The 25,566-nt window shown below is 49.0% G+C and overlaps 4 protein-coding genes across 4 annotated transcripts; 2 read left to right on the forward strand and 2 right to left on the reverse strand.

The window, feature by feature from the left end:
• Positions 1 to 263: 263 nt before the first annotated feature.
• LOC100655852 (metallothionein-2) lies at positions 264 to 4,757 on the reverse strand. Its single transcript, XM_003416299.4, has 3 exons — positions 4,648 to 4,757; positions 4,042 to 4,107; positions 264 to 3,314 (listed from the first exon to the last, which is right to left on the reverse strand). The coding sequence occupies exons 1-3, from the start codon at positions 4,673 to 4,675 to the stop codon at positions 3,223 to 3,225; spliced, it is 186 nt and encodes a 61-aa protein (XP_003416347.1). The 5' UTR covers positions 4,676 to 4,757; the 3' UTR covers positions 264 to 3,222.
• Positions 4,758 to 9,949: 5,192 nt separating this feature from the next.
• Positions 9,950 to 11,741, forward strand: LOC100656139 (metallothionein-2-like). The gene is made up of 3 exons (XM_003416300.4): positions 9,950 to 10,066; positions 10,666 to 10,731; positions 11,521 to 11,741. Exons 1-3 carry the CDS (start codon positions 10,039 to 10,041, stop codon positions 11,610 to 11,612), a joined length of 186 nt encoding a protein of 61 aa, XP_003416348.1. The 5' UTR covers positions 9,950 to 10,038; the 3' UTR covers positions 11,613 to 11,741.
• Positions 11,742 to 16,419: 4,678 nt separating this feature from the next.
• LOC100656426 (metallothionein-2-like) lies at positions 16,420 to 24,332 on the forward strand. The gene is made up of 3 exons (XM_003416301.4): positions 16,420 to 16,558; positions 17,165 to 17,230; positions 17,717 to 24,332. Exons 1-3 carry the CDS (start codon positions 16,531 to 16,533, stop codon positions 17,806 to 17,808), a joined length of 186 nt encoding a protein of 61 aa, XP_003416349.1. The 5' UTR covers positions 16,420 to 16,530; the 3' UTR covers positions 17,809 to 24,332.
• On the reverse strand, positions 24,325 to 25,273 carry LOC100656710 (metallothionein-2-like). The gene is made up of 3 exons (XM_003416302.4): positions 25,133 to 25,273; positions 24,765 to 24,830; positions 24,325 to 24,561 (listed from the first exon to the last, which is right to left on the reverse strand). The coding sequence occupies exons 1-3, from the start codon at positions 25,158 to 25,160 to the stop codon at positions 24,470 to 24,472; spliced, it is 186 nt and encodes a 61-aa protein (XP_003416350.1). The 5' UTR covers positions 25,161 to 25,273; the 3' UTR covers positions 24,325 to 24,469.
• Between the last annotated feature and the right edge of the window lie 293 nt (positions 25,274 to 25,566).

The raw sequence follows: 25,566 nt of genomic DNA on the forward strand, positions 1-25,566 counted from the left end.
CCACTGGGAGTAGTTTGAGTTCCAAGCTTAAAGGTATCCCAGTGTGGTAGCCTCAGAGGTTATCAGAGTCTCTGCTGGTCGGGTAAGTCTGGCCTCTTTTAGGAATTTGGGTTTTGTCCTACATTTTTCTCCCATTCTACCTGGGACCATCTATTGTGTCCCTGGTCAAAGCAGTCAGTAGTGGTAGCCGGGCACCATCTAGTTCTTCTGGTCCCAAGGTAGGCGAGGCTGTGGTTTGTGTGAAACATCAATCCTGTAGGCTAGCTTCTCCTTTGAGGCTTCGGTTTTTTTTTTTTCTCTCTCTCTGTTTTTCTCCAGACATGTGTTATTGTTTCTTAGATGGCCCCTCGAAAGCTTTTAAGATCCCAGTCACTTCTTACCAAACTAGGCTGTAGAACATTATCTTCGTGAGCTATGTTATGTAATTTACTGGGTTACCCCCCGAGACTATGGTATTAAACCCTCAAGCCCAGTAGCCCAATCCTGCAAGGTGTTTGGTTATGTCTAGGAAGTATCCATAACTCTGTCCCCTATGTGCTTTATTTTATATATGAATATGCATGCAGCACTCACAAACATATTCATACATTTGCCTACAGAAACACCTATCCATGTGCACCCGTATATTCCTCTGTGCTGGCCCATAGGTGTATAAGCACAGATATCTACCTATGTAACCTCTCATGTATTTTTTGGTTGAGAGGTTCTTACTGTTGTTGCAAATTTGTACACGTTGTGGCTTTTACCAGAATCGTCTGTTGGACAGATTAATCTACAGGAGTGACAGTAATAGTGTCTACCCTTATTCTTCTGGGCTTTTTAGGGGTACAGATGAGAAATGTGAGGTGTGGAGAGGCTACATAACCTGCTAGGCAGTCTGGCTCCAGAGCTGACGCTCTTAACTGCTTTACCAGGCTGTTTCACAGTAGTGTACTTGGCACTGAAACTTCTGGAATTAAACAAGCATTCCAATGCAGCCACATCAAATGTAAAAACACAAAAACCTATTATAAATTAATCCGTCCAACAGACTCCATAATGGTCATGGGATGGGGGTAAGGGATGGAGAAAGGATGCCACTTCACACGCGACGTGGAAAATTAAAAGCTGCAAGTCAGATGATTGTGTTTGTCAGGCCCTGTGGAAACATAGTGTACTCTTCCCCCTAGAGGTTTGCCAGCTGAGATGCCCCAAAGCAGAGTTGTGAAAAAACAATGGCTTGGTATATTTGTGGCTTTGACCCCACTGCTTCCAGACCAAGTTGGAAATAAGCACGGCAGCACCCACATCACTTTGGTACCCAAGCCTGAAAAGGTTCATGGCAGGAAACAGCATCTTGGACACCAGCCCACTCACCCATACTGGGGTGATATTTCCACAGCAAGCCCCCCAGAGGGCTTGGACTGTCCTCTCAGAGAGGCTTGGTCTCTGCCAGGACACATGTCATATCCTGCATGGTGAGGCCTGCCAGTTTCCTCCTCCACAGCCAGACAGGAGTTGGATACCTCCAAGTTCTCTCAGCCCTGGGGCAGGCAGCCACAGCTTGGAGGAGCTGGCTGCAAATACCAACTGGGTGGAACTATTTCCCAGCCTTGGACCAGAGAGGACATGGCAGAGGCTCATTTCATTTCACCAAATGATTCCATGGGACTGCCTATTGCAGTGGATTACCGCCTTGTTGTTGTTAGGGGCAGTCGAGTCAGTTCCAACTCATAGCAACACTCTATGTACAACAGAATGAAACACTGCCTGGCCCTGCGCCATTCTCACAATCATTATTGTGCTCGAGCCCATTGTTGCAGCCACTGTGTCAATCCATGTCTTTCAGGGTCTTTCTTTTTTTCACTGACCCCCTACTGTACCAAGCATGATGTCCATCTCCAAGAACTGGTCCCTCAAAATAATATGTCCAAAGTACATGAGATCAAATCTGGCCATCCTTGTTTTTAAGGAGCATTCTGGCTATTCTTTTTCCAAGACAGATGATTTAGTTATTTCTGGCAGTCCATGGTATATTCAATATTCTTCACCAACACTGTAATTCAAAGGCATCAATTTTTCTCCAGTCTTCTTTATTCTTGTCCAGCTTTCACATGCATATGAGCTGATTGAAAATATCATGGCTTGGGTCAGGCACACCTTAAACCTCAAAGTGACGCATTTGCTTGTTAACACTTTAAAGAGGACTTTTGCAGCAGGTTTGCTTAATGCAATACATTGTTTGATATCTTGATTGCTGCTGCCTTGGGCATTGACTATAAATCCAACCTTCTAAAACCAAACCCATTGCTGTCGAGTCAATTCTGACTCAGCGACCCTATAGGAGAGAGTAGAACTGCTCCATATGGTTTTCGAGGAGCAGTTGGTGGAGTCAAACTGCTGACCTTTTGGTCAACAGCCAAGCTCTTAACCACTACAGCACCAGGGCTCTACATCCAACCTTAGGTGCTTATTAAAAATACAGGTTCCTGTGCCCATCTCAGACCTAAGAAATCACAATGGGAGCAAGACCCTGTCTTGAGCACTTTTTCAACCTTTCCAAGTGATTCAGTTGTATAACCAGGTTGGGAGCCATCAGAGACGAATGAGACACAGGGTCTCTGCCCTTCCCACTCCAAAGGGACCTTGGGCCACACTCCCTTTGCACACAACGCCCCAGACACACCTGCCTTCTGTTTCCTGAGCACACCAAACTCCCCCTAAAGGGCCTTTGCACAAGCCATGCCCTCTGCCAGGAATGGAGCTCTCAGGCCTCAGCGGAAGGGCTCTTCACCCAGGCTTTCTGCAACTGTGTTCTCAGGCACACACCTACTCTGATTCTTTTTACAGGACTCCTTATTCCGAAATTATCTGTCTCTCTCCAGTGGTCTGTAAGCTCCAGGTCTGTTTCACTCACCACTGAGACCCAGTGCCTGGCTGTGTGTGCAGTGTGCATGATCAGCAGCTGTTGAGTGAATATCAACCTGAGCCTTAGCTCACTGAGGAGAAAGCCAAGGCCAGACAAGATCCTAGGAAACTTACACCCCATTTTCCACTCTCCTGTCTCTCCTCTTCATCTCCCATACTCCCAACACACCAAGATGCAACTAGACCAGAAGGGTCTGGATGTATTTATTGTCATTTGCAAATTTCACAGAAAATGGAATGTATCAAATGGGTCAGGGTTGCATGAAAAGAAAACTCCAGCTTTGTACAGGTTGCTCTGGGCGGGGCTCTCTCACGTCAGGCACAACAGCTGCACTTGTCTGATGCCCCTTTGCAGATGCAGCCTTGGGCACACTTGGCACAGCCCACAGGGCAGCAGGAGCAGCAGCCTGGGAAAGAGAGAGGAAAATGAAAGGTTAGATCAGACCAGGCACCTCCCTTTTCCAACAACAGGCCTGGCACAAACTCTGCCCCAAACCGGAGGGACCAAAATATTGGAAGGCATCCTCTGTTCCGAGACACCAGGTAGGACATTTGGGTCTGGGTCCCACTAGGAAAAGGCTGCTCGGTCCCCTCTGAGCCCAGGGTCTACTCAGGAAGTGACAGTGAGCAGAGCACACAAGCCTCAGGGGGCAAATGAAGGCCAGTGCCCTAGAACCATATGCCAAATGAGCAACTCCTCAAGATCAGAGAGGAGGACAACCACTGACAAAGAATTGTCTGGGCCCATGGAGGCCCGGACTGCCTCTACAGAAAGGGCTGCGTTAGCAGGTCAGAGAAACCATGCTTGGTCCAGAAGTTCATGCTTCTGATCGTGGGGGGCTAAGAAAGTTGCATAGGGTGGAGTGCGGTGGGAGAGAGCCAGCACCCAGAGATTAGTTTCTACTTGCAGCTCTGCTAGTATCTGAAACTCTCTGGATCTCAGTTTCCTCCTTCTAGAATGAAAAGTTCAGATTCAACCACCTCTAAGGCTCTTCTAGCTCTGATTCTGAGTCAGGTGCTCAGAGGAAGGGATGGGCAGAAGCCTGGTCATTGACCTGCTCCTGCCTGCTGAGCTCTGGGTCCAGCCCCTCCTCAGCCCAGGCCCCAGATTCCCAGGGAAGGCCCCACACTCACTCTTCTTGCAGGAAGTGCATTTGCACTCTTTGCATTTGCAGGAGCCAGCGCAGGCACAGGAGTCTCCTGCAAGGAAGACAGAAAGACAGGCAGTGAGCAATGAGTGTGATGCAGGAGATCCAGGAGTCAGTCAACAAACGCTCCCTGCACCTTGCTCTGTGCTGGGCTCAGCCCTGGGAGCTCCTGAAGTTTAGCCCCCTCCTCTCTCCCCTCATGGTGGACAGGGTAGTGTGTCCCCCTGTTTTTATCACAAAAGGCCCCCAGCCTCCAGACCTAGCCCAGGCAAGTTTGGCCAGTCCAGGAAGCTCAGAGGCCTGGACACAGCACTGGAGCCCAGCGAGCAGCCCCTGACCACCTGGTTGATGTCCAACATGATGGCTTCAGCCTCACTCCTGAGGTCTCTGACCTGGCGGGACACTGGGAAGATTCAACTGCTCTAGTTGCAGGGAGGTGAAGGCGCTTGGCAAGGGAGAAAGCACTAGACTTAAAACTAAGGATCCACCTTAGCTCAGACTCAAAGTGCTGCCTCCTCCACCCCCAGGGACACTGAGTCCCGCCTCTGACAAAAGGCCGGCACCAGGAGCCCAGAAGCCAGGCGTCCCTTACCAGCGGCGCAGGAGCAGTTGGGGTCCATTTCGAGCGAGGCGAGACCAGAGGTCGGAAGGCAGATGACGAAAAAGATGCGAGGCCGGTGGAAGGCTTGCTGCAGCGCACGAGGCAGCCCGCCACTTTATAGGCCGAGGGGCCGGCCCGGGCGCAAAGGCCCCGCCCCGTGATCACGCCCCTGAGTCCGCACCGCCCCCCGCGCCCCGGGCGGGCTGAGCGCAGCGAGCGGGCCGGGCGCACTGCTCCCTGCGTTTGGCTAGGTGCGCACTGCCGGCCGAGCCTTTGCGCCCCCTCCCGAGAGGGCCCGTGCGCCGTGCGAAACTCGGGGTCCCAGCTGCCTGCACGTCTCTTCCCAGTTTTCCCGTGACTGTCTGTTGTTGGCTGCTCCCAGGTGTTCCCGGAATTCAGCCATGGGATCACTTGTCCTCCCACCCCCCTGCGCAGTTATCCTCAGGTTCGCCCTTTCCTGGAACCCGTGTGCAACCCCAGCCTCGAGCACACACGTACCCGAATCGTGCGGTAGTGGGGGATCCGAGCGGGGGTGTGTGTGGTATGCAGAGGACCGGCTGTGACTTGGACTTTGCCTCCCTCTCCCTGTCCCTTCGCAGCACTCTCCCTGTCCCTACCCCGGGCCTTTGCCCCATTTCTCCAGTGCACAGTACACCCTGCTCGGCCTGCCTTCCTTGGTTCCATTCACCCTGCCAGAAGGAGTCTAATGGGCTCCCCTGTAGCCGGCCCTGCTTTACTTAGAACTGTTCAGAGGCTCACTACAGCCCAACCCAGACCGGGACAGTGTTTCCCAAAGCGTGGGATGCTCTCAGGGGAATCATTATTTTAGGTGATAGGCAGTCTCTGCAATAAAAAGCATAACAATTTTCCTGACAATTGCATAGCATTTATGTGAAGAATGTGCCAGGCTCTGTTTTAATCACTTTCACTCTTTGAACTCTCACAACAACCCTGAAGACGAAGTACTATTATTTACGAGCCCATATTAACGAATGAGAAACTAAGACACAAGGAGTGTAACTAACTTGCCCAAATCACAGAGCTAAAAAGTGTTGCCTCTGGATGTGAGTTCAGTCAGCCTCCCAAGGGTAAGAGAAGTTCAAGGATAAAGCTACCATTTGGCCCAAGTAGGCCTTCAACACCTCTGTACACCTTGTAACCTTTTAAACAAGAGTCAGCTATCCTCAACTTCAACTCAAGACAGGGACAAAAATGATGTAGAAATGAATGAGTGAAAAAAAATGCACGCACACACAGAAGTTTTGTGGTTACCCTCCATGTGTGAAAGTAAGATTAATTCTCATTTTCAGGAATGAGAGAGTTTGCCTTCCATAGGAATAGATTTTTGAAAATATGAATCATTTGAAGGAAAAATATGTAAAACCCTGGTGCCGGTTGTAGCAGAAATGGCAGGTGTTCTTCTGTACCTACATAAGGACATGTTTGGGAACCAAAACCCAAATACTTGAGAGGAATGAATGACCCTGTCTAGGTCACAGGTCACATACCCACACTGATGAGGATGCCACTGGATACACAATTAAGCACGCCAGATCTGTGTTTTTTTTTTTTTTTTTTTTGGTCTGGAGGTAGAAAAAAGTATCTGAGCTTAAGTTACAGCTGACCTCACATCCCGGCTACAGATCATTTGTCCCTGAGTACTAAACCCCACCACTCACGGCCTCTCACAGTTGAGAGAAGAAAGGGCCAATTCTATCCTGGGCTTGACAGATGAGAAACAGAAGCCCAGAGCGGTCAAAGACCTATGCAGACAGACCCTGACTCCCAGCTCAGTCTCTTTCCACTGGGCCTCTGGGCCAGGTTTTCAGTGTCCTGGTCCTTCACAGGAAGTGGTGGTGGGGTGGTGGGTGAGGGTATGATGCTGTGGTCAGCTTACGTGAAGGCATATCTCACTTCTGTTGCCTATAGGTTTGTGACAATCTCCCTGCAGTTCAGTCTCCTCCACTGTAAAGGGGGCATAATAATAGCATCTGGCTCATAGGACTAAATGAGTTGGTACATGCAAAACCTTAGAATGGTGCCTGGCACATGAGTGCTCTGTAAATATGAGCTAATATCTATTAGGAGTCCCTGGGTGGTACAAACAGTTATCGACTATTAGCTGAAAGGTTATCGGTTCGAAATCACCCAGGGGAGCCTCGAAGACAGGCTTGGTGGTCTGGTTCTGAAAGGTCACAGCCTTGAAAACCCTATGGGGCAGTTCCACTCGGAACACATGGGGTCACCATGAGTCGGAATGGATTTGACAGCAACCAACACAACAATAACATTTTATTATTATCATTAATAACATAGGGGACATTTTTTTATCTCCTTATTCATGTACCAAAGGACGTCTGCCATTTCTGCTACCATCTGCACCAGTATTTTGCTGATATTTTCCTGTAAATTTTTTTATTACTTAACATTTTGCCTTTAAATGATTCATACTTTCTGAAATATATCCACATGAAAAGTAAATTATCACTACTAAAAATGAGAATTAGTCTTACTTCCAGAAATAAAACATGTGGAAGTATGTTTTTCATGTTCATTTATTTCTGGAGCTCGTTTGCCCCTGCCCTGAGTTGTGCTTGATGGTAGTAGCTCTTATGTAAAAGATTTTTTCTTTTTACAATTTTAAAGCATAATTTATTTAACCAATTTATTTTTTTGAATCTCTTCTGGACAGCTTCTAATTCTTATTAAAAAAAAAAAAAAAGCCAAAGTGAGATTCTCGGTGCATATTGTTTTTTCTCATCTTTTGAATTATTTCTTGAGGAAAATTCCCAGGAGTAGACTATCTGATTCAAAGATGTGAACATTTTTATGGTGCTTGTCCCATACACTGTTCAACACTAGCAGCAATAGGTGAGGTGCCATTTTTCCCCAGCCTTGCATTGGGTGGTGTTATGGATTGAATTGTGTCCCCAAAAAATATGTGTCAACTTGGTGAGGCCATGATTCTCAGTATGATGTAATTAACCTCCATTGTGTGACCTGATGTTATTATCCTTGAATTTGTGATCTGATGTCTTTATCCTATGTGTTGTAAATCCTAACCGCTGTGATGTTAATGAGGCAGGATTAGAGGCGGTTGTATTAATGAGGCAGGGTACAATCTACAAGATTAGGTTTTATCTTGAGTCAATCTCTTTTGAGATATAAAAGAGATTAAACAACCAAGCAGAGAGGGGGACCTCCTACCACCAAGAAAGAGAAGCTGGGAGCAGAGCGTGTTCTTTGGACCTGGGGTCTCTGCACTGACAGCCTCTTAGGCCCAGGGGAAGATTGATGCCAAGAGACATGGAGATCTCCAAGGAATGCTGGACCCACAGATGTTAAAAGGAGACAAGGACTTCCCCCAAAGCTGACAGAAAGAGAAAGCCTTTCCCTAGAGCTGGCACCCTGAATTCAGACTTCTAGCCTCCTAAACTGTGAGAGAATAAATTCCCATTTGTTAAAGTCACCCAGTTATGGAGTTTCTGTTGGAGCATCACTAGATAACTGAGAGGTGGTCTCTTGACTTGTTTTATTTTTTGCTGATTTAATAGGTGTGACATGGTCCCATACAGTTTTTTTTTTAAACTAGTTAAGCTTAACTACTGTTTGGTTTTAAGAAGACTTCAGGTGACATTTTTGACCTAAGTTTTAAAGTCTATCACAGAAGAATAATTCCAGGGGTTCATCCAGCTTCCTTGGCTCCAGAAAGTCTAGAGTCCATGAGAAATTGAAATTCTATTCCGCATTTTCCCTCTTTAATCAGGATTATTCTATAGAGCCTTTGATCAAATTGTTCAGTAATGGTACCCAGGCAGCATCCAGTTCTTCTGGTCTCCCAACAAACAGGGCAGTAGCTTATGGAGGCAATTAGCCACACACTCCATTTCCTCCTCTTATTCCTGACTCTTTCTCCCTCTGTTGCTCCAGGCAAATAGGGACCAATTGCTGTGCCTTGGATGGCTGCTTGGAAGATTTTAAGACCCCCAGGAAAATGCAACAAAATAGGAGGTAGATCTTGTATAAAAGATTTGAAAGGAGTAGAGAGGTGCCGAAGATATACTTATTTCAAAGGGTGGCTTTAGTTTTGAATTCTCTTTCCCTTGGTAGGCAGACTGGATTCACATCGACGGAAACCAATTCCTAACTGTGACCTTGGGCAATTTACACTCTTTGTGTCTTAGCTTCTCATTAGTGATACAGGATGGTAAATAATAAAACCACTTGCCCTTCAGTTCACTTGACTCACGGTGAATCTATGTGTGTCGCAGTAAAACTGATAGCAATATGAGTTTTCAATGGCTGATTTTTGGGAAGTAGGTGGCCAGGCCTTTCTTCCAAAGAGCCTCTGGGTGGACGTGAACATCCAACTTTTTGGTTAAGTAGCTACAGTCTTAACTGTTTACACCATCGAGGTACTCCTCATAAGTAATAGCATTTCCCTTTTTGGGCTGTTGTGGATTCAAAGAACAAAAGTGATTAAAACAGAGCACTGCGCACTCTAAGTATCATGCACTTGTCAGGAAAATTGAAAGGGAAATAATCAATTCTCTTGATACCTTATTTAAATATCGAGACTGCCTATCACCTAAAATAATCACTCTCCCAGGGGCATCCCATGCTTTGGGACACACCATCCTGGACCAGGTTGGGCTGTAGCCAGCCTGTGAACAGCTTTGGGCAAGCAGGGCCTGCGACAGGAGATCCCATTTAATACCTTCTTGCCTGGCGATGGGATGAAGGGAGACCGAGCAGCTGTTGCTGTGTACTAAAGAAATGGGACCAAAAGGCAGAGCTATCGGGCAAGGAGAGCGCTGCGGGTGGGGGGCGAAGGTCACCAATGGCCTGTCCTCTGCACACACCACACAACCCCCGGGGCTGATACCCTGCTACCGCCCGCTCAGGGCACCTGAGAGCGAGGCTGGGGTTGCACACGGGTTCCAGGAAAGGGCGAACCTGAGGATAACTGGACAGGGGGGTGGGAGGACAAGTGATCCCATGGCTGAGTTCCGGGAACACCTGGGAGCAGCCAACAACAGACAGTCACGGGAAAACTGGGAAGAGACGTGCAGGCTGCTGGGACCCCAAGTTTCGCACGGCGCACGGGCCCTCTCGGGAGGGGGCGCAAAGACTCGGCCGGCGGTGCACACCTAGCCAAGCGCAGGGAGCAGTGCGCCCGGCCCGCTCGCTGCGCTCAGCCCGCCCGGGGCGCGGGGGGCGGTGCGGACTCAGGGGCGTGATCACGGGGCGGGGCCTTTGCGCCCGGGCCGGCCCCTCGGCCTATAAAGAGGCGGGCTGCCTCGTGCGCTGCAGGAAGCCTTCCACCGGCCTTGCATCGTCTTCGTCATCTGCCTTCCGACCTCTGGTCTCGCCTCGCTCGAAATGGACCCCAACTGCTCCTGCGCCGCTGGTAAGGGACGCCTGGCTTCTGGGCTCCTGGTGCCGGCCTTTTGTCAGAGGAGGGACTCAGTGTCCCTGGGGGTGGAGGAGGCAGCACTTTGAGTCTGAGCTAAGGTGGATCCTTAGTTTTAAGTCTAGTGCTTTCTCCCTTGCCAAGCGCCTTTGCCTCTTAACCTCCGCGCTGTCCCCTCAACTAGAGCATTTGAATTATCCCAGCGTCCCCTCAATTCATGTTGGACATCACCTAGGTGATCAGGGACTGCTCGCTGGACTCCAGGCCCTGAGCTGCCTGGGCTGGATGGAAGACAGGGAACTTTCGTTACCTTTTTAGGGCTCAGGACATAAGATCATGGCCTCCACGCCTTGGGCTTTGTGGGTTGGTTCTGGAGCCTGGGACCTTCCCTGTGCAGTAAAAACAGGAGGAGGCACTGCCCCTCCCACCACAAGGGGAGAGAGATGGTGACAAGACTTCAGTCTGCCCTGAGGTGGCAGGAGCTCCCAGGGCTGAGCCCAGCACAGAGCAAGGGGCAGGGAGCGTTTGTTGACTGACTGCTGGATCTCCTACATCACACTCATTGCTCACTGCCTGTCTTTCTGTCTTCCTTGCAGGAGACTCCTGTGCCTGCGCTGGCTCCTGCAAATGCAAAGAGTGCAAATGCACTTCCTGCAAGAAGAGTGAGTGTGGGGCCTTCCCTGGGAATCTGGGGCCTGGGCTGTGAGGGGGCTGGACCCAGAGCTCAGCAGGCAGGAGCAGGTCAATGACCAGGTTTCTGCCCATCCCCTCCTCTGAGCACTGGGTTTAGAATCAGAGCTAGAAGAGCCTTAGAGGTGGTCGAATCCCAACTTTTCATTCTAGAAGGCAGAAACTGAGGTCCAGAGAGTTCTTCAACCAGGCAGGGCCAGAACCAGAACGAGAACCTATTCTCCTGCTTCCTAATCTAGCGTTTTTAGCCCTCTTGGGTTCTGAAGTCACACTATAGGGTTGCTATGATTCGGAGTGAACTCGACAGCAACAGCTTTGGTTTTTGCGTTGGGCTCTGAAGCACTTTATGCATGTGAACTTATGGACATGTGTGGTTTCTCTGACCTGCTAGCGCAGTCCTTTCCTATAGAGGCAGCCGAGGCCTTTGCTGGCCCTGCCGGACACTGCTCTGTCACGGGTTTTCCTGCTTGATGATCTTGAGGACTTTTCTCACTTCGCTGTGTGGTTCTGGAGGCTGATTTTCCTTTTCTGGAAGAGTCCCTTGTACTTTGCTTACTGTCCCTGCCTCACCAGGCTTTCTACCCAGAGCTTAGATGGGACAGGGCAGCTGCTTCCTCATGCAAGCTGACCACAAAAATCCTAGCAGGGGTCTGAGGACATAGCAGGCCCTCTAGTATTCAGGGCCCTGCTGCCTGGCCTGTTGTTGGGAAAGGGAGTTGCCTGGTCCGATCTAACTTTTCACTTCCCTCTCTCTTCCCTAGGCTGCTGCTCCTGCTGCCCTGTGGGCTGTGCCAAGTGTGCCCAAGGATGTGTCTGCAAAGGGGCATCGGACAAGTGCAGCTGCTGCGCCTGACGTGGGAGAGCCCTGCCCAGAGCAACCTGTACAAAGCTGGAGTTTTTCTCATATCGTACAACCCTGATCCGTTTGCTACCTCCTTTTTTCTATGAAATGCATGAACGATAATAAATGGTGTTGACTTTATTCTGGCATTGTTTTTCTTCATGTAGGGTGGAAATAAGGGGTAATGTGATCAGCACAGCTGGCTGTGGGACTGGATTGGGAGTCCAGAAATCTGGGTTCTGGGCCCAAATGTTAGCCCCTACTAAACTGAATGCCTGAGGCTAAGGCAGGTCAGGCTACCTCTATGGGCCTGAGTTTCTACAGCTGTAAAATGGGAAGAGCATTGTGCCTGATATTCTAAGGGGTGGAGCAAATATAGCCTACCAGCACTGCCCCAACATGCCCACCGGGAACCATCAGCCTTGGCTTCCCCACTGCCATTGGCAGGTCACTCAAGACCCCCTGTTCTGGGTTGGCTCTGAATCTTTGGAAGTTCCTCCTAAGATCATGCCAAAATCTGCCCCTTCCTATTCCAGCCCTTGGCTCCTTCAAGCCAGCAAAGTGGCTAGGGATTTGGAGGGAATTGCCCGGTCATTTCCCAGCAAGATGGAGCGTAGGTGAGAAATGGATCCAGATGAAGTAGGTCTGCCTGTGCAGGTACAATGGCGGATTCTGCTATAGGGAGGGCGTGATGGTGGTTATTAGGCAGGAGTGGGGCCCAGAGTGACTAGTAATTAATGCTAACAGTCCCCCTGGCTATTTGTTGAGGGAATTGCTATTTGACGTTCAGTTAAAGAGGAAAATGAGTCACGTGGCCCAGGAAGTCAGGACCAGGCTTGCCCACTGAGTTCCTGTGTGAAGAGGGGATTTCGGAAACCAACATGAGGTTTTGCACTCAAGAAGTCTAGATTAATAGCCCACCTCACCGCTTAGAGGCTGTGTGTGTGACCTGGTCGAATGGTACAACTTCTCTGACCCTCCTGTTAACTCATTTGTGGAATGGAGATTATATCTCCATGTGGGGATGAAATGAAATTGAATGACTCCTGGTTAGGCCTTAATAAACTGTGGCCACTGGGATTATTCTGTTCACATTGACATTTTTGAAGAGAATCTTCTTAAATCCCAACAAGCTTTTGGGGAAAGGCCTGTCTGGAAGCATTGTTCTGGGCTGGAGCCTGGGGTGGGAGTAGAACCTTGCTGATCCTGCACCCGGGGGAATGTGGGTGACCTTCTGCACAAACCCTACCAGACAGATACAGTCTTTCCCACCCTTCATGTCGATTATCTTCATACAACCCAGTGAGAGAGAGACAGCAAGAATGCAGGGGTTGAAATGATCGTGCTGTTGTCCAGACAGATAGAGCAACCTGGCAAAGTCACACAGCTCAGAAGTCAGAGGTTGATCCTGTATATACTACAGCTGGCCTCATGCCCTGGCCACAGCGGGCAGATCATCTGTCCCTAGGTGATAAATCCTGCCTGTCACAGTTGAGAACCAGAAAGACCCTAGAGACCATCCAATTCCAACCCTGTCTTGATAGATAGGACACTGAAGCTAGGAGAGGTCACAGAGCTATGCAGACAGATCCTGACTCCTAGCTCAGTGCTCTTTTTTTCCACTGTGCCTCAGTGCCAGGGTTTCAGTGTCCTGGTCATTCACAAAGGAGCTCTGGTGGTACAGTGGTTAAGCGCTCAACTGCTAATTGAAAGGTTAGCAGTTGGAACACACCAGCCACTCAGTGAGAGATGTGGCTGTCTGCTTCCCTAAAGATTACAGCCTTGGCAGTGCCATAGTAGCTCCATAGACACATCCAAACTCCCTGAGGGATCGAATTGCTGGGCTAAAGGCTGTGGGGACCCTGGTCTCAGGAAACATCTAGCTCAAGTGGCATAACCAAGTTTATAAAGAAAATGTTCTACATTCTATTTTGGTGAGTAGGGACTGGGGTCTTAAAAGCCTGTGAACGCCCGTCTAAGATACTCCACTGGTCTCGCCCCTTTGGGAGCAAAAAATAATGGACAAAACTAAAGATAAAAGGGAAAAATTAGTCCCAAGGACTAATGGAACACATCTACCACGGACTCCACCAGACTGAGTCCAGTACAACTAGATGTTGCCCGGCTACCACCGCTGACTGCTCTGACAGGGATCACAATAGACGGTCCCTGACAGAGCTGGAGAAAAATGTACAACAAAATTCTAAGCCAAAAAGCAACACCATACTTGCTGGCCTGATAGAGACTGGAGAACCCTGAGAGTATGGCCCCCGGACACCCTTTCAGCCCAGCAATGAGGTAACTCCTGAGGTTCACCCTTTAGCCAAAGATTGAACATGCCCATGGAACAAAACAAGACTAAAGGGGCACACCACACCTGGGGCAGGGACTGGAAGGTAGGAGGGAACAGGAAAGCTGGAAATAGGGAACCCAAGATTGAGAAGGGGGAGTATTGACATGTTGAGGGGTTGTTATCAAATGTCATACAACAATGTGTGTACTGACTGTTTGATGAGAAAGTGGCTTGTTCTGTAAACCTTCATCAAAAGTTCAATAAAAAAAAAACTTTTCATTAAAAACAAAACAAAACAGCCTTGGGAACCCTATGGGGCAGTTCTACTCTGTCCTATGGGGTTGCTCTGAATCGGTATTGACTCGGCAGCAATGAATTCGGTTTTGGATTTTGGGTGCTTTACAGAAAGAGGTGGTAGTGTGGTGGGTGAGGGTATGATGCTGTGGTCAGCTTGCATGAGGGCAAATCCCACCTCTGACACCTACAGGCTGTGAAGCTTAACCACTCTATGGCTCAGTCTCTTCCACTGTAAAAGGTGGCATGAAATAGCATCTGGATCAAAGGACTAAATGAGTTAGTACACACAGAGAATTAAGAATGGTGCCTGGGATGTGGTGAGTGCTCTATGAACATGAGCTATTGCTGTATTATCATCAATGCCCTAGGGGATGTATGTCTTCCTTCAGACAACTAAGCTTGGCCTGGTGTGCTTAGCCATGTGTCATTTCCTACCTCATCAACTAACCTGTGGCCTAGAGAAAGTTGCTCACTTTTCCCATGAAATTGGGATCAGGACTGTGCACACACACCTGAGGCTCCGCCCTCACACAGGCACAGAAAGACACCTGCACCATATTTTACTGAACATTTTTCCTTTAAATGATTCATATTTTCTGTAACATATTCAAATGAAAAACAAATTCCCTATCACTCCTGAAAATGAGAATTAATCTTACTTTCAAACATAGAAGTTAGCCATAAAACATATCTGTGTGTGTGTTATCTTTTTCATTCATTTCTGTTATCACTTGTGTCCCTGCCATGACTTGAGCTTGAGACTTGCTCTTGTTTAAAATATTTTTAAGCAAAGACGGGGCGGGGGGGGGGGGGAAAGTCAAGCGGTAGAGAGGTACAGTAGACACGCTTGGACCAAAGTTCACCTTTATCCTTGAACTTCTCTTTCCCTTGGGAGGCTTAACTGTGTTCAGATCCGGAGACACTACTTCCTAGCCCTGTGACCTTGGGTAAGTTGGTTACACTCTTCCTATTTTAGTTTCTCCTTAGAATCAACCAGTGTACCTCCAGTCGATTTCGACTCACAGCCACCCCACAGGACAGAGTAGAACAGCCCCATGGGGTTTCCAAGGCTTAATCTTTACAGAAATAGACTGCCACATCTTTCTCCCACAGAGTAGCTGGTGGGTTCAAACCACCGATCTTTTGGTGAGCAGCGAGCGCTTAACCACTGCTCCTCCAGAGCTCCTTTCATTAGTATTACAGGCTCAAAATTAATAGTATTTCCTTTTTAGGGTTGTGAAGATTCAAAACTGATTGAAATAGGACCTGGCACATACTAAAGCCGCCCCTGGTGGGGCCAAGGATTAAGCCTAAACTACTAACTAAAAGTTTTGCAGTTCCAGTGCACCCACAGGCACTTCAGAAAAGGCCTGGATCACAGCTATTGAAAACCCTGTAGAGCGCTGGGGAAGGCCTGCCAGGGGGTCGCCATGACATAGGGTCACCATGAGTCAAAATCAACTCCATGGCAACTGATTTGTTTTGTTTTGGATTGGCACATACCAAATGCTATGCAATCTTGTGGAATACAGAGACTGCCTATCACCTAAAATAATCACTCTCCCAGGGGCATCCCATGCTTTGGGACACACCATCCTGGACCAGGTTGGGCTGTAGCCAGCCTGTGAACAGCTTTGGGCAAGCAGGGCCTGCGACAGGAGATCCCATTTAGTACCTTCTTGCCTGGCGATGGGATGAAGGGAGACCGAGCAGCTGTTGCTGTGTACTAAAGAAATGGGATCAAAAGGCAGAGCTATCGGGCAAGGAGAGCGCTGCGGGTGCGGGGCGAAGGTCATCAATGGCCTGTCCTCTGCACACACCACACAACCCCTGGGGCCGATCCCCTGCTACCGCCCGCTCAGGGCACCTGAGAGCGAGGCTGGGGTTGCACACGGGTTCCAGGAAAGGGCGAACCTGAGGATAACTGGACAGGGGGGTGGGAGGACAAGTGATCCCATGGCTGAATTCCGGGAACACCTGGGAGCAGCCAACAACAGACAGTCACGGGAAAACTGGGAAGAGACGTGCAGGCAGCTGGGACCCCGAGTTTCGCACGGCGCACGGGCCCTCTCGGGAGGGGGCGCAAAGGCTCGGCCGGCGGTGCACACCTAGCCAAGCGCAGGGAGCAGTGCGCCCGGCCCGCCCGCTGCGCTCAGCCCGCCCGGGGCGCGGCGGGCGGTGAGGGCTCAGGGGCGTGATCACGGGGCGGGGCCTTTGCGCCCGGGCCGGCCCCTCGGCCTATAAAGTGGCGGGCTGCCCCGTGGGCTGCAGCAAGCCTTCCACCGGCCTTGCATCGTCTTCGTCATCTGCCTTCCGACCTCTGGTCTCACCTCGCTCGAAATGGACCCCAACTGCTCCTGCGTCGCTGGTAAGGGACGCCTGAGTTTTGGGCTCAGGATGCCGGCCTTTTGTCAGAGGCGGGACTCAGTGTCCCTGGGGGTGGAGGAGGCAGCGCTTTGAGTCTGAGCTAAGGTGGATCCTTAGTTTTAAGTCTAGTGCTTTCTCCCTTGCCAAGCGGCTTTGCCTCTTAACCTCCGCGCTGTCCCCTCAACTAGAGCATTTGAATTATCCCAAATCCCAGCGTCCCCCCAATTCATGTTGGACATCACCCAGGTGATCAGGGGCTGCTCGCTGGACTCCAGGCCCTGAGCTGCCTGGGCTGGATGGAAGACAGGGAACTTTCGTTACCTTTTTAGGGCTCAGGACATAAGATCATGGCCTCCGCGCCTTGGGCTTTGTGGGTTGGTTCTGGAACCTGGGACCTTCCCTGTGCAGTAAAAACAGGAGGAGGCCCTGCCCCTCCCACCACAAGGGGAGAGAGATGGTGACAAGACTTCAGTCTGCCCTGAGGTGGCAGGAGCTCCCAGGGCTGAGCCCAGCACAGAGCAAGGGGCAGGGAGCGTTTGTTGACTGACTGCTGGATCTCCTACATCACACTCATCGCTCACTGCCTGTCTTTCTGTCTTCCTTGCAGGAGTCTCCTGTGCCTGCGCTGGCTCCTGCAAATGCAAAGAGTGCAAATGCACCTCCTGCAAGAAGAGTGAGTGTGGGGCATTCCCTGGGAATCTGGGGCCTGGTCTGAGCAGGGGCTGGACCCAGAGCTCAGTGGAAAGGAGGAGGTCAATGACCAGGCTTCTGCCCATCCCTTCCTCTGAGCACCTGACTCAGAATCAGAGCTAGAAGAGCCTTAGAGGTGGTTGAGTCTCAACCTTTCATTCTGAAGGCGGAAACAGAGCTGCTGGTGCAGCCCTTACCTACAGGCACCTCCTGTGGGCCTGCCAGATGCTGCTCTGTCATGGGTCCCCCCACCCACTCTGGTATTGAAGTCTTTCCTCACGTCATTGTATGGTTCTAGAGACTGATATTTCTTTCCCCCAAGGCCTGTGTGTTCTGCTCGCTGTCACTGCCTCACAGGCTTTCTGCCCTATCCTGGTCTCAGAGGGGACAAGGCAGCCTCTTCATAGTGGAACCCAAACATAGCAGGGCTCCAATACCCTAACATCTCACTTCGCTCTCTTTTCCCCAGGCTGCTGCTCCTGCTGCCCCGTGGGCTGTGCCAAGTGTGCCCAGGGCTGCATCTGCAAAGGGGCATCAGACAAGTGCAGCTGCTGTGCCTGACATGGGAGAGCCCTGCCCAGAGCAACCTGTACAAAGCTGGAGTTTTTCTCATATCATACAACCCTGATCCATTTGCTACCTCCTTTTTTCTATGAAATACACGAATGATAACAAATGGTGTTGACTTTATCCTGGCTCTGTTTCTCCATGTGGGTTGGAAATAAGGGGTGCTGTGATCAGCATGACTGGGTGTGGGACTGGACTGGGAGTCCAGAGACCTGGCTTCTGGACCCAAATGTTAGCCCCTACTAAACTGAATGCCGAAGGCAAGTCAGGCTACTTCTCTGGGCATGAGTTTCTTCAGCTGTAAAATGGGAAGAGGATTGTGCCAGGGGCTTTAAGGGCAAATACAGCCTCCCTTATCTTCTCATGTCAAGTGTGGTTGGCAGAGAGACTGACATTAATCCCTCACATTCATTCTCTGGGGAGTCCCTCCATCACTTCAGTCCCTTATCAGACGTCAGACTTGAATGTTACCCAGCCTGCTTGGATCCCTACAATGGATTCTCAAACTCCCTGAGTTCAATAACCAGTTTTTATTTCCTATCCGTTGTCAACCAAAACTTTTGTAAAATAAAATAAAAGTGAATTACCAAATAATGAAATAAAAGAACACAAAACACAAAGCAAATTTTTTTTAGATTCAACTGACGAACTTCAATAAAAACAGAACAATATAACATAGGAAAGAGAATTACAAAAACTGCAGGGTTTTTTCATTGAAAGTGGACATAGTAGACCAGAGACACTTCACGGATGGCCCCAGTGTGTGGACAATACATACATTCCTTGGGTAGTACTGTGTGATATCCCCACAAAGAACCATCAGCCTTGGCTTGCCCAATGCCACTGACAGGTCACTCACCATACCCTGAGAGATCCCTGTTGTGGGTTGGCTCTGAATCTTTGGAAATTCACCTAATTTCAGGCTGAAATCTGCCCCTCTGTATGCCCCCTTGGCTAGTTCAAGCCAACCAAGTAACTAGGGATTTAGAGGGAACTGCCCAGGTATTTCTCAGCAAGATCGACTGTAAGTGAGAATTGGATCCAGATGAAGTAATTTGTGTCTGCCGTTCAGGGGTGTTATGGATTGAACCATGTTCCCCAGAAATATGTGCTGTAAATCCTAACCTCTATGCCTGTGACTATAATTCCGTCTGAGAGTGGGTTGTCTTTGTTACGTTAATGAGACGGGATTAACGCAACAAGTCAATCTCTTGAGATATAAAAGAGATGAAACACAAGTTAGCAAGCAGAGATGGAGGAAGAGAGATGCCAAGCGACATGAAGACCACCCAGGAGCAGAAGCTCAGAAGAGAGAAGGACCTTCCTCCAGAGCCGACAGAGAGAGAAAGCCTTTCTCTGGAAACAACACCCTGAATTCGGGCTACAGCCTCCTAAACTGTGAGAAAATAAATTTCTGTTTGTTAAAACCAGCCACTTTTGATATTTCTGTTATAGTAGCACTAGATCACTAAGACAAGGGATGTTGGCAGATTCTGCCATTGGGAGGGCATGGTGGTGATTATTAGGCAGGAGGGGGACACAAAGTGACTGGTAATTAATGGTAACAGTCTCTCTGGTTATTTGTTGAGGGATTATCTATTTGATGTTGAATCAAAGATGAAGATGAGCCTTCTGGACCATGAGTCAGGGCAATGCTTGCCCTCAGGTGCTCTGTGTGAGGAGGAGATATCAGAAGCCAGCATGAGCCAAGTACATGGGTTTTGGCCTCGGGCAGTCCAGGTCTGCAGCTCATCTGCCCACTTACCAGCTGTGTGACCTGGGCAAATTGTTCATTCTCTCTGAGTTTCTGTCTCCTCATTTGTGGAAATGAGATTATACCTCCACGTGGAGATTAAATGAGAGTGTAGTCTGGCTCCTGATTAGGACTTTCTTTGATGGGGAATCCTATTAAATCCCAGGAAGCTCCTGGGTAAAAGCCTGTCTCATTTAAGCAATCTGCTCATGGTCACTCAGCTTCAGTGTCAGTCAGTGTGAGGACCAGCCTGAGATGTGACCTTCACTAGCTGCATATCCTTGTCTCCACCTAGGACGTGGGCCCCATTTCTCCAATACATGGGTGGGTGGTCTCAACTGGGCTCTGCCTTCCTTCCTGCCTTCATTCCGTTCTCCAAGTAAGAATAGGCATGTCTGTCCCAGGCCCCTCCTTTGCTTAAAACTATCCTGTGGCTCCTCACAGCCTGCCCATCCCATCATAGTCCAGGACGGTGTTTCCCCAATCATGTGATGCCCCCAGGGGAGAGATAATTTTAGGTGGTAAACAGACAGGGCACTAAATAATATTCCTTTCACCATACTTATTCAAATCTGTATGCTGAGCAAATAACCCAAGAAACTGGGCTATATGAAGAAGAACAGGGCATCAGGATTGGAAGAAGACTCATTAGCAACCTGCATTATGCAGATGACACAACCTTGATTGCTGAAAACAAAGAGGACTTGGAGCACTTACCGATAAAGATCAAAGACTACAGCCTTCAGTATGGATTATACCTCAGTATAAAGAAAACAAAAATACTCACAACTGGACCAATAAGCAACATCATGATAAACGGAGAAAACATTGAAGTTGTCAAGGATTTCATTTTACTTGGATCCACGATAAATGCCCATGGAAACAGCAATCAAGAAATCAAATGACATATTGCATTGGGCAAATCTGCTGCAAAAGACCTCTTTAAAGTGTTAAAAAACAAAGACATCACTAAGAGGACTAAGGTGCACCTGACCCAAGCCATGGTGTTTTCAATCGCCTCACCTGCATGTGAAAACTCGACAGTGAATAAGGAAGACTGAGGAAGAATTGATGCCTTTCAGTTGTGGTGCTGGCTGAGAATATTGAATATATATTCAATACCATGGACTGCTAGAAGAATGCACAGATCTTGGAAGAAGAACAGCCAGAATGCTGCTTAGAAGCGAGGATGGCAAGACTTTGTTTCACGTACTTTGGACATGCTATAAGGAGGGACCAATATTTGGAGAAGGACATCATGCTTGGTGCCCTATTCAAGCATGCTATAAGAGAAATACCACGAGTGGATGACTTTAACAAACAGATGTTTATTCTCTCACAGTCTAGTAGGCTAAAAGTCCAGATTCAGGGCATCAGCTCCAGGGATGTCTTTCTCTCTGTGTTGACTCTGGAGGAAGGTCCTTGTCATAAATCTTCCCTTGGTCTGGGAACTATGTTTCTCCACATAGGAACCCTGACTCCAAAGGAGTTGCTCTGCAACCAGCTGCTTTCTTGGTGGTACGAGGTCCCAAACCTTTGCTTACTTCTCTTTCCTTTAACTCTTGTAAGATAAAAGGTGGTACAGGCCACACCCCAGGGAAACTCCCTTTACATTGAATCAGGGATGTGACCTGAGCAAAGGTGTTACATTCCACCCTAATCTTCTTTGACAGAAAATAATCTTGCCTTATTTATTTATTTTTTTATTAACCACAGGCAGAGATTAGGATTTACAACACATAGGAAAATTATATCAATCACAAAATTGTGGACAACCACACAATACTGGGAATCATGGCTTAACCAAGTTGACACATATTTTTAGGGGACACAATCCACAACACTTGGCAAAGTAGAGTGTTATTGAAAAAAGGGAAGACCCTAATTGAGATGGACTGACACAGTGGCTGCAACAAGAGACTCAAAGATAGCAAAGATTGTAAGGATGGCGAAGGACCGGGCGGTGTTCAGTTCTGTTGTCTCTATGAGCCGGAATAGACTTGAAGGCACCTAACAGCAACAACAAGGCCCTGTTTTAATCACTTTCACTCTTCGAACCTTCAAACAACCTTAAAAGGGAAATATTATTATTATTTGTGAGCCCGTTTTACTAACAGAAAATCTGTGACACAAGTGATTTAAGGAACTTGCAAGTCAGCTAAGCGGTAATGTCTCTCCAGTCAGCATCCCAAGGAAAAGAAAAAGCCCCACTGGCCCAGGTACGTTTTCAGAACCTCTGCTGCTTAAAAGTTTTTCTTTCTTCTTGAAACATTTTAAACAAGAACAAGCCAAAGCTAAACCCAGTAGTAACAAAAGCGACCCAGAAGTGAAATATATATATACATACATATATGTACATTTTTATAGTTATCTTCTATGTCTGGGAGTAAAACTGACTCTCATTTTCTGTAGTGGTAAAGAGTTTGTTTCTCATAAAAATATATTTAAGAAAATATGAATAATTGAAAGGAAAAATGTTCAGTAGAACATGGTGGCAATGACACACCACTAGGCACACCAGGCCAGGCTTAGTTGCCTGGAGGTAGAGAAATGTCCACTAGGGCACTGATGATGTAGTACAATAGTAACTCATGTTTATAGAGCACTCACCACGTGCTAGGCACTATTCCAAGTTCTTTGCATGCATTAATTCATTTAGTCCTATGATCCAGACACTATTTTATACAGTGGAGGAGACTGAGCCTCAGAGAGTTAGGTTTCACAACCTGTAGGTAACAGAGGTGGGATTTGCCCTCATGCAGGCTGACCACAGCGTCATACCCTCACCCATCACCCTACTACCACTTCCTGTGAACAACCAGGACACTGAAAACCTGGCACAGAGGCCTAGCGGAAAAAGCACTGAGCTGGGGGTCAGGGTCTGTCTGCGTGGCCGTGTGACCTCTCTGGACTTCCTTTTCCCATCTGTCAAGCCAGCATCAGAACTGGACCATTTCCAAAGGCCCCAACTATGAGAGAGAAGATGTTGCATCCAGCAACAGCATGCTCTGGTGTGGCCAGGGCGTGAAGCCAGCTGTAGCATAGACTCATCTCTGACATCTGAGCTGTGTGACCTCAGGCAGGCTGCTCAGTCTCTCTGGACAACATCACAATCATTCCAACCCCTGCATTCTCACTGGGTTGTGTGAGGGTAAATGACACGAAGGGTGGAAAAGCCTGTCTGTCTAAGTGTTGAGAAGCATCTTCTCTGGGAGGGTTTGTGCAGGAGGTCATCCACACTCCTATGGGTGCAGGATCGGCAAGGCTCTACTTCTACACCGGGTTCCAGCCCAGAGCAATGCCTCCAGAGGGGACTTTCCCCAGAAGCTTGGTGGGATTTAAGAAGATTCTCTCCATCAAAGTCAATGTGGACAAAATGATCATAATAGCCACTGTTTATTAAGGTCTAACCAGGAGTCAGGCCACTAACTCACTTAATCCTCATGTGGAAATATGATCTGCATTCCACAAATGAGGAAATGGAGGCTCAGCAAGGTTGAGGGGCTTGTCCAGGTTGAACAGCAGGTAAGTGGTGAGATGGGCTGTGCAACTGGGGCCCTGAGACCAAAACTCATGCACTTGGTGCATGTTGGTTTCTGAAATCCCCTCGTCACACAGGAACTCAGTGGGCAACTGTGGTCCTGAAACTGGGCCACATGACTCACCTTCTTCCTTGATTGAACATCAAATAGCAGTTTCCTTAACAAATAGCCAGAGGGACTGACTGTTAGCATTAATTACCAGTCACCCTGGGCGCTTTACTCCTGCCTAATAGCCACCACCGCGCACTCCCCACGGCAGAATCCTCCATCATTCCTGCACAGGCAGACACGAACTACTTCCTTTGGATCCAATTCTCACTCACACTCCATCTTGCTGGGAAATAACAGGGCAATTCCCTCCAAATCCCTAGCCACTTTGCTGGCTTGAACTAGCCAAGGGCTGGAATTCGAAGGAGGGGAGATTTCAGCATAAGGAACTTCCAAAGATTTGGAGTCAGTTCAGAACAGGGGGTTGAGTGACCTGCCTGTGGCACTGGGGAAGCCGAGACTGATGGTCCCCTGTGGGGATGTCTGCGGCAGTGCTAGTCAAGGGGTGTGTGCCCCCCACATTGGGGCCATCCGCAAACTGTCTCTGGTTTACCATGCCCACATGCAGGTTTTATAATCCTTTTGCTATTTATGATCTTATTTTGTTCATCCTAAATTTATTCAAGTATTACTGTTTAATGTAAAAAAGTGGGTTCATATTTTGGGTTGTTCATTTACATCATTTTCTTAGTAATTCATTTTTATTTTACTCACTTTTAGGTCTGCCACAGGTAGGAAATACTGGCTGGTCCTTCTGCACAGGGTGTTTGAGAAGCTCTCTGAAGTGTGGGGATTCAAGCCAGTGGGGAGTTGGATTCCACCACCTATGAGAGACCCTTTGAAGCCCAACATCTGGTGACAGACATCAGGCAAGGAATCCCCAGAGGATAAAAATGAGAAATTCATGTCAGCCTCCATGCCATTGATACTCAACATGAGAACAGAGGGAGGCTGCGTCAGCGCCACACCCTTACACCACCTGGCACAATGCTCTTCTCATTTTACAGCTGAAGAAATGGAGGCCCAGGGAGGTACCCAGTTTGGTAGGGGCTGATATTTGTGTCCAGAACTCAGACCTCTGAACTCCCCAGGCCGGTCTCACACCCAGCCATGCTGATCACAGCATGCCTTTGTTTCCAACCCACACAAAAGAAACCAGCACCAGAATAAAGTCATCAACTTTTATTATTATCATTCATATATCTCGTAGAAAAAGGAAAATAACAAATGGGCCAGGGTTGTATGAAAAACAAAACAAAACTCCAGCTTTGTACAGGTTGCTCTATTTACATCTGGGCGGGGCTCTCGCACATCAGGCGCAGCAGCTGCACTTGTCTGATGCCCCTTTGCAGATGCAGCCCTGGGCACACTTGGCACAGCCCACGGGGCAGCAGGAGCAGCAGCCTGGGGAAGGGAAAGGAAGGGGCAGAAATGAGCACTTGACAGTAGAAATGGGGATTGCCTTACTTCCCAACAAGGGGCACTGTGGCGGCGTCACCTTTCCGTAGGAGGGGACGCCTCCCTCTCTCCCGCATCCCACTTTGAAATCCCCCCAAGCAGGAGTAGCGGGCTGGGGATGGGTAGGGGAACAGGGGGCCTCCACTTACTCTTTCTGCAGGAAGTGCATTTGCACTCTTTGCATTTGCAGGAGCCGGGGCAGGCGCAGGAGCCTCCTGCAAGGAGAAAGAGATCAGAACGGTCCGTGGAGCCCTAAATGCTAGGCTGGGTACTAGGAACCCGCGTTCGAGCCCCAGCTCCACAGTTATTTCGCGGGAACTTGGGCAAAGCATAAACTCTAGTCTCTTTATCGGGAAAACAAGGATCAGAATAACCTAGAATAAAAACAGAAATGTACAGCAAGACCATTTGGGAAGAGGCAGTTATTACCCTGAAATTGAACGGGCAGGGGTCAAAAATTGCTTCTCTAACTACAGTCCAAATAGGTCGTCCCCATCCCGGGACCAGGCATCCTTACCGGTAGCGCAGGAGCAGTTGGAGTCCATGGCAAGTCGAAGTGGTGGCTGGAGTCCGGGGACAACTGGACAAGTAACGCTAAGGGCTTGTAGAAGGCGTGCTGGAGCCGAGCATGCAGCTGGCTGCTTTTATAGCGGGAAGGAGCCGGGCGGAGTGCAAAATATCCGCCTTCCCTGGGCCAGCCCGCACACGCCCAGAGCTGAGTCGCCCCGAGCGCCGCGCGCAGCAGCGGGCCGAGCGCAGCGGCTGTGCACACGGGCCGCAGGGAACGAGTTCCTAGAACTGCGCTAAGTTCGCGCGGTGCCCCTGGGCGTGGGAGGGACTGGCTGCGGACAAGGAACACGGCGTGCCGGGGCGCCCAGGCCGTGGGCCAAGCGCCCTGCACCCTGCCCTCCGCTGTGTGCGCAGCTTCCCTCCCACGTGCCCTTTGCTTGC

This window comes from Loxodonta africana, chromosome 21 (genome assembly GCF_030014295.1).
Source record: "Loxodonta africana isolate mLoxAfr1 chromosome 21, mLoxAfr1.hap2, whole genome shotgun sequence".
Lineage (NCBI taxonomy): Eukaryota > Metazoa > Chordata > Mammalia > Proboscidea > Elephantidae > Loxodonta > Loxodonta africana.

Bases quoted from the DNA above. Each gene is read 5' to 3' on its own strand.
- LOC100656426 (XM_003416301.4), top strand. From the start codon at position 16,531: ATGGACCCCAACTGCTCCTGCGTCGCTG. The intron at 16,559-17,164 runs GTAAGGGACGCC...TCTTCCTTGCAG, and splicing joins CAACTGCTCCTGCGTCGCTG to GAGTCTCCTGTGCCTGCGCT. The intron at 17,231-17,716 runs GTGAGTGTGGGG...TCTTTTCCCCAG, and splicing joins ATGCACCTCCTGCAAGAAGA to GCTGCTGCTCCTGCTGCCCC.
- LOC100656139 (XM_003416300.4), top strand. From the start codon at position 10,039: ATGGACCCCAACTGCTCCTGCGCCGCTG. The intron at 10,067-10,665 runs GTAAGGGACGCC...TCTTCCTTGCAG, and splicing joins CAACTGCTCCTGCGCCGCTG to GAGACTCCTGTGCCTGCGCT. The intron at 10,732-11,520 runs GTGAGTGTGGGG...TCTCTTCCCTAG, and splicing joins ATGCACTTCCTGCAAGAAGA to GCTGCTGCTCCTGCTGCCCT.
- LOC100655852 (XM_003416299.4), bottom strand. From the start codon at position 4,675: ATGGACCCCAACTGCTCCTGCGCCGCTG. The intron at 4,108-4,647 runs GTAAGGGACGCC...TCTTCCTTGCAG, and splicing joins CAACTGCTCCTGCGCCGCTG to GAGACTCCTGTGCCTGCGCT. The intron at 3,315-4,041 runs GTGAGTGTGGGG...TCTCTTTCCCAG, and splicing joins ATGCACTTCCTGCAAGAAGA to GCTGCTGCTCCTGCTGCCCT.
- LOC100656710 (XM_003416302.4), bottom strand. From the start codon at position 25,160: ATGGACTCCAACTGCTCCTGCGCTACCG. The intron at 24,831-25,132 runs GTAAGGATGCCT...TTCTCCTTGCAG, and splicing joins CAACTGCTCCTGCGCTACCG to GAGGCTCCTGCGCCTGCCCC. The intron at 24,562-24,764 runs GTAAGTGGAGGC...TCCCTTCCCCAG, and splicing joins ATGCACTTCCTGCAGAAAGA to GCTGCTGCTCCTGCTGCCCC.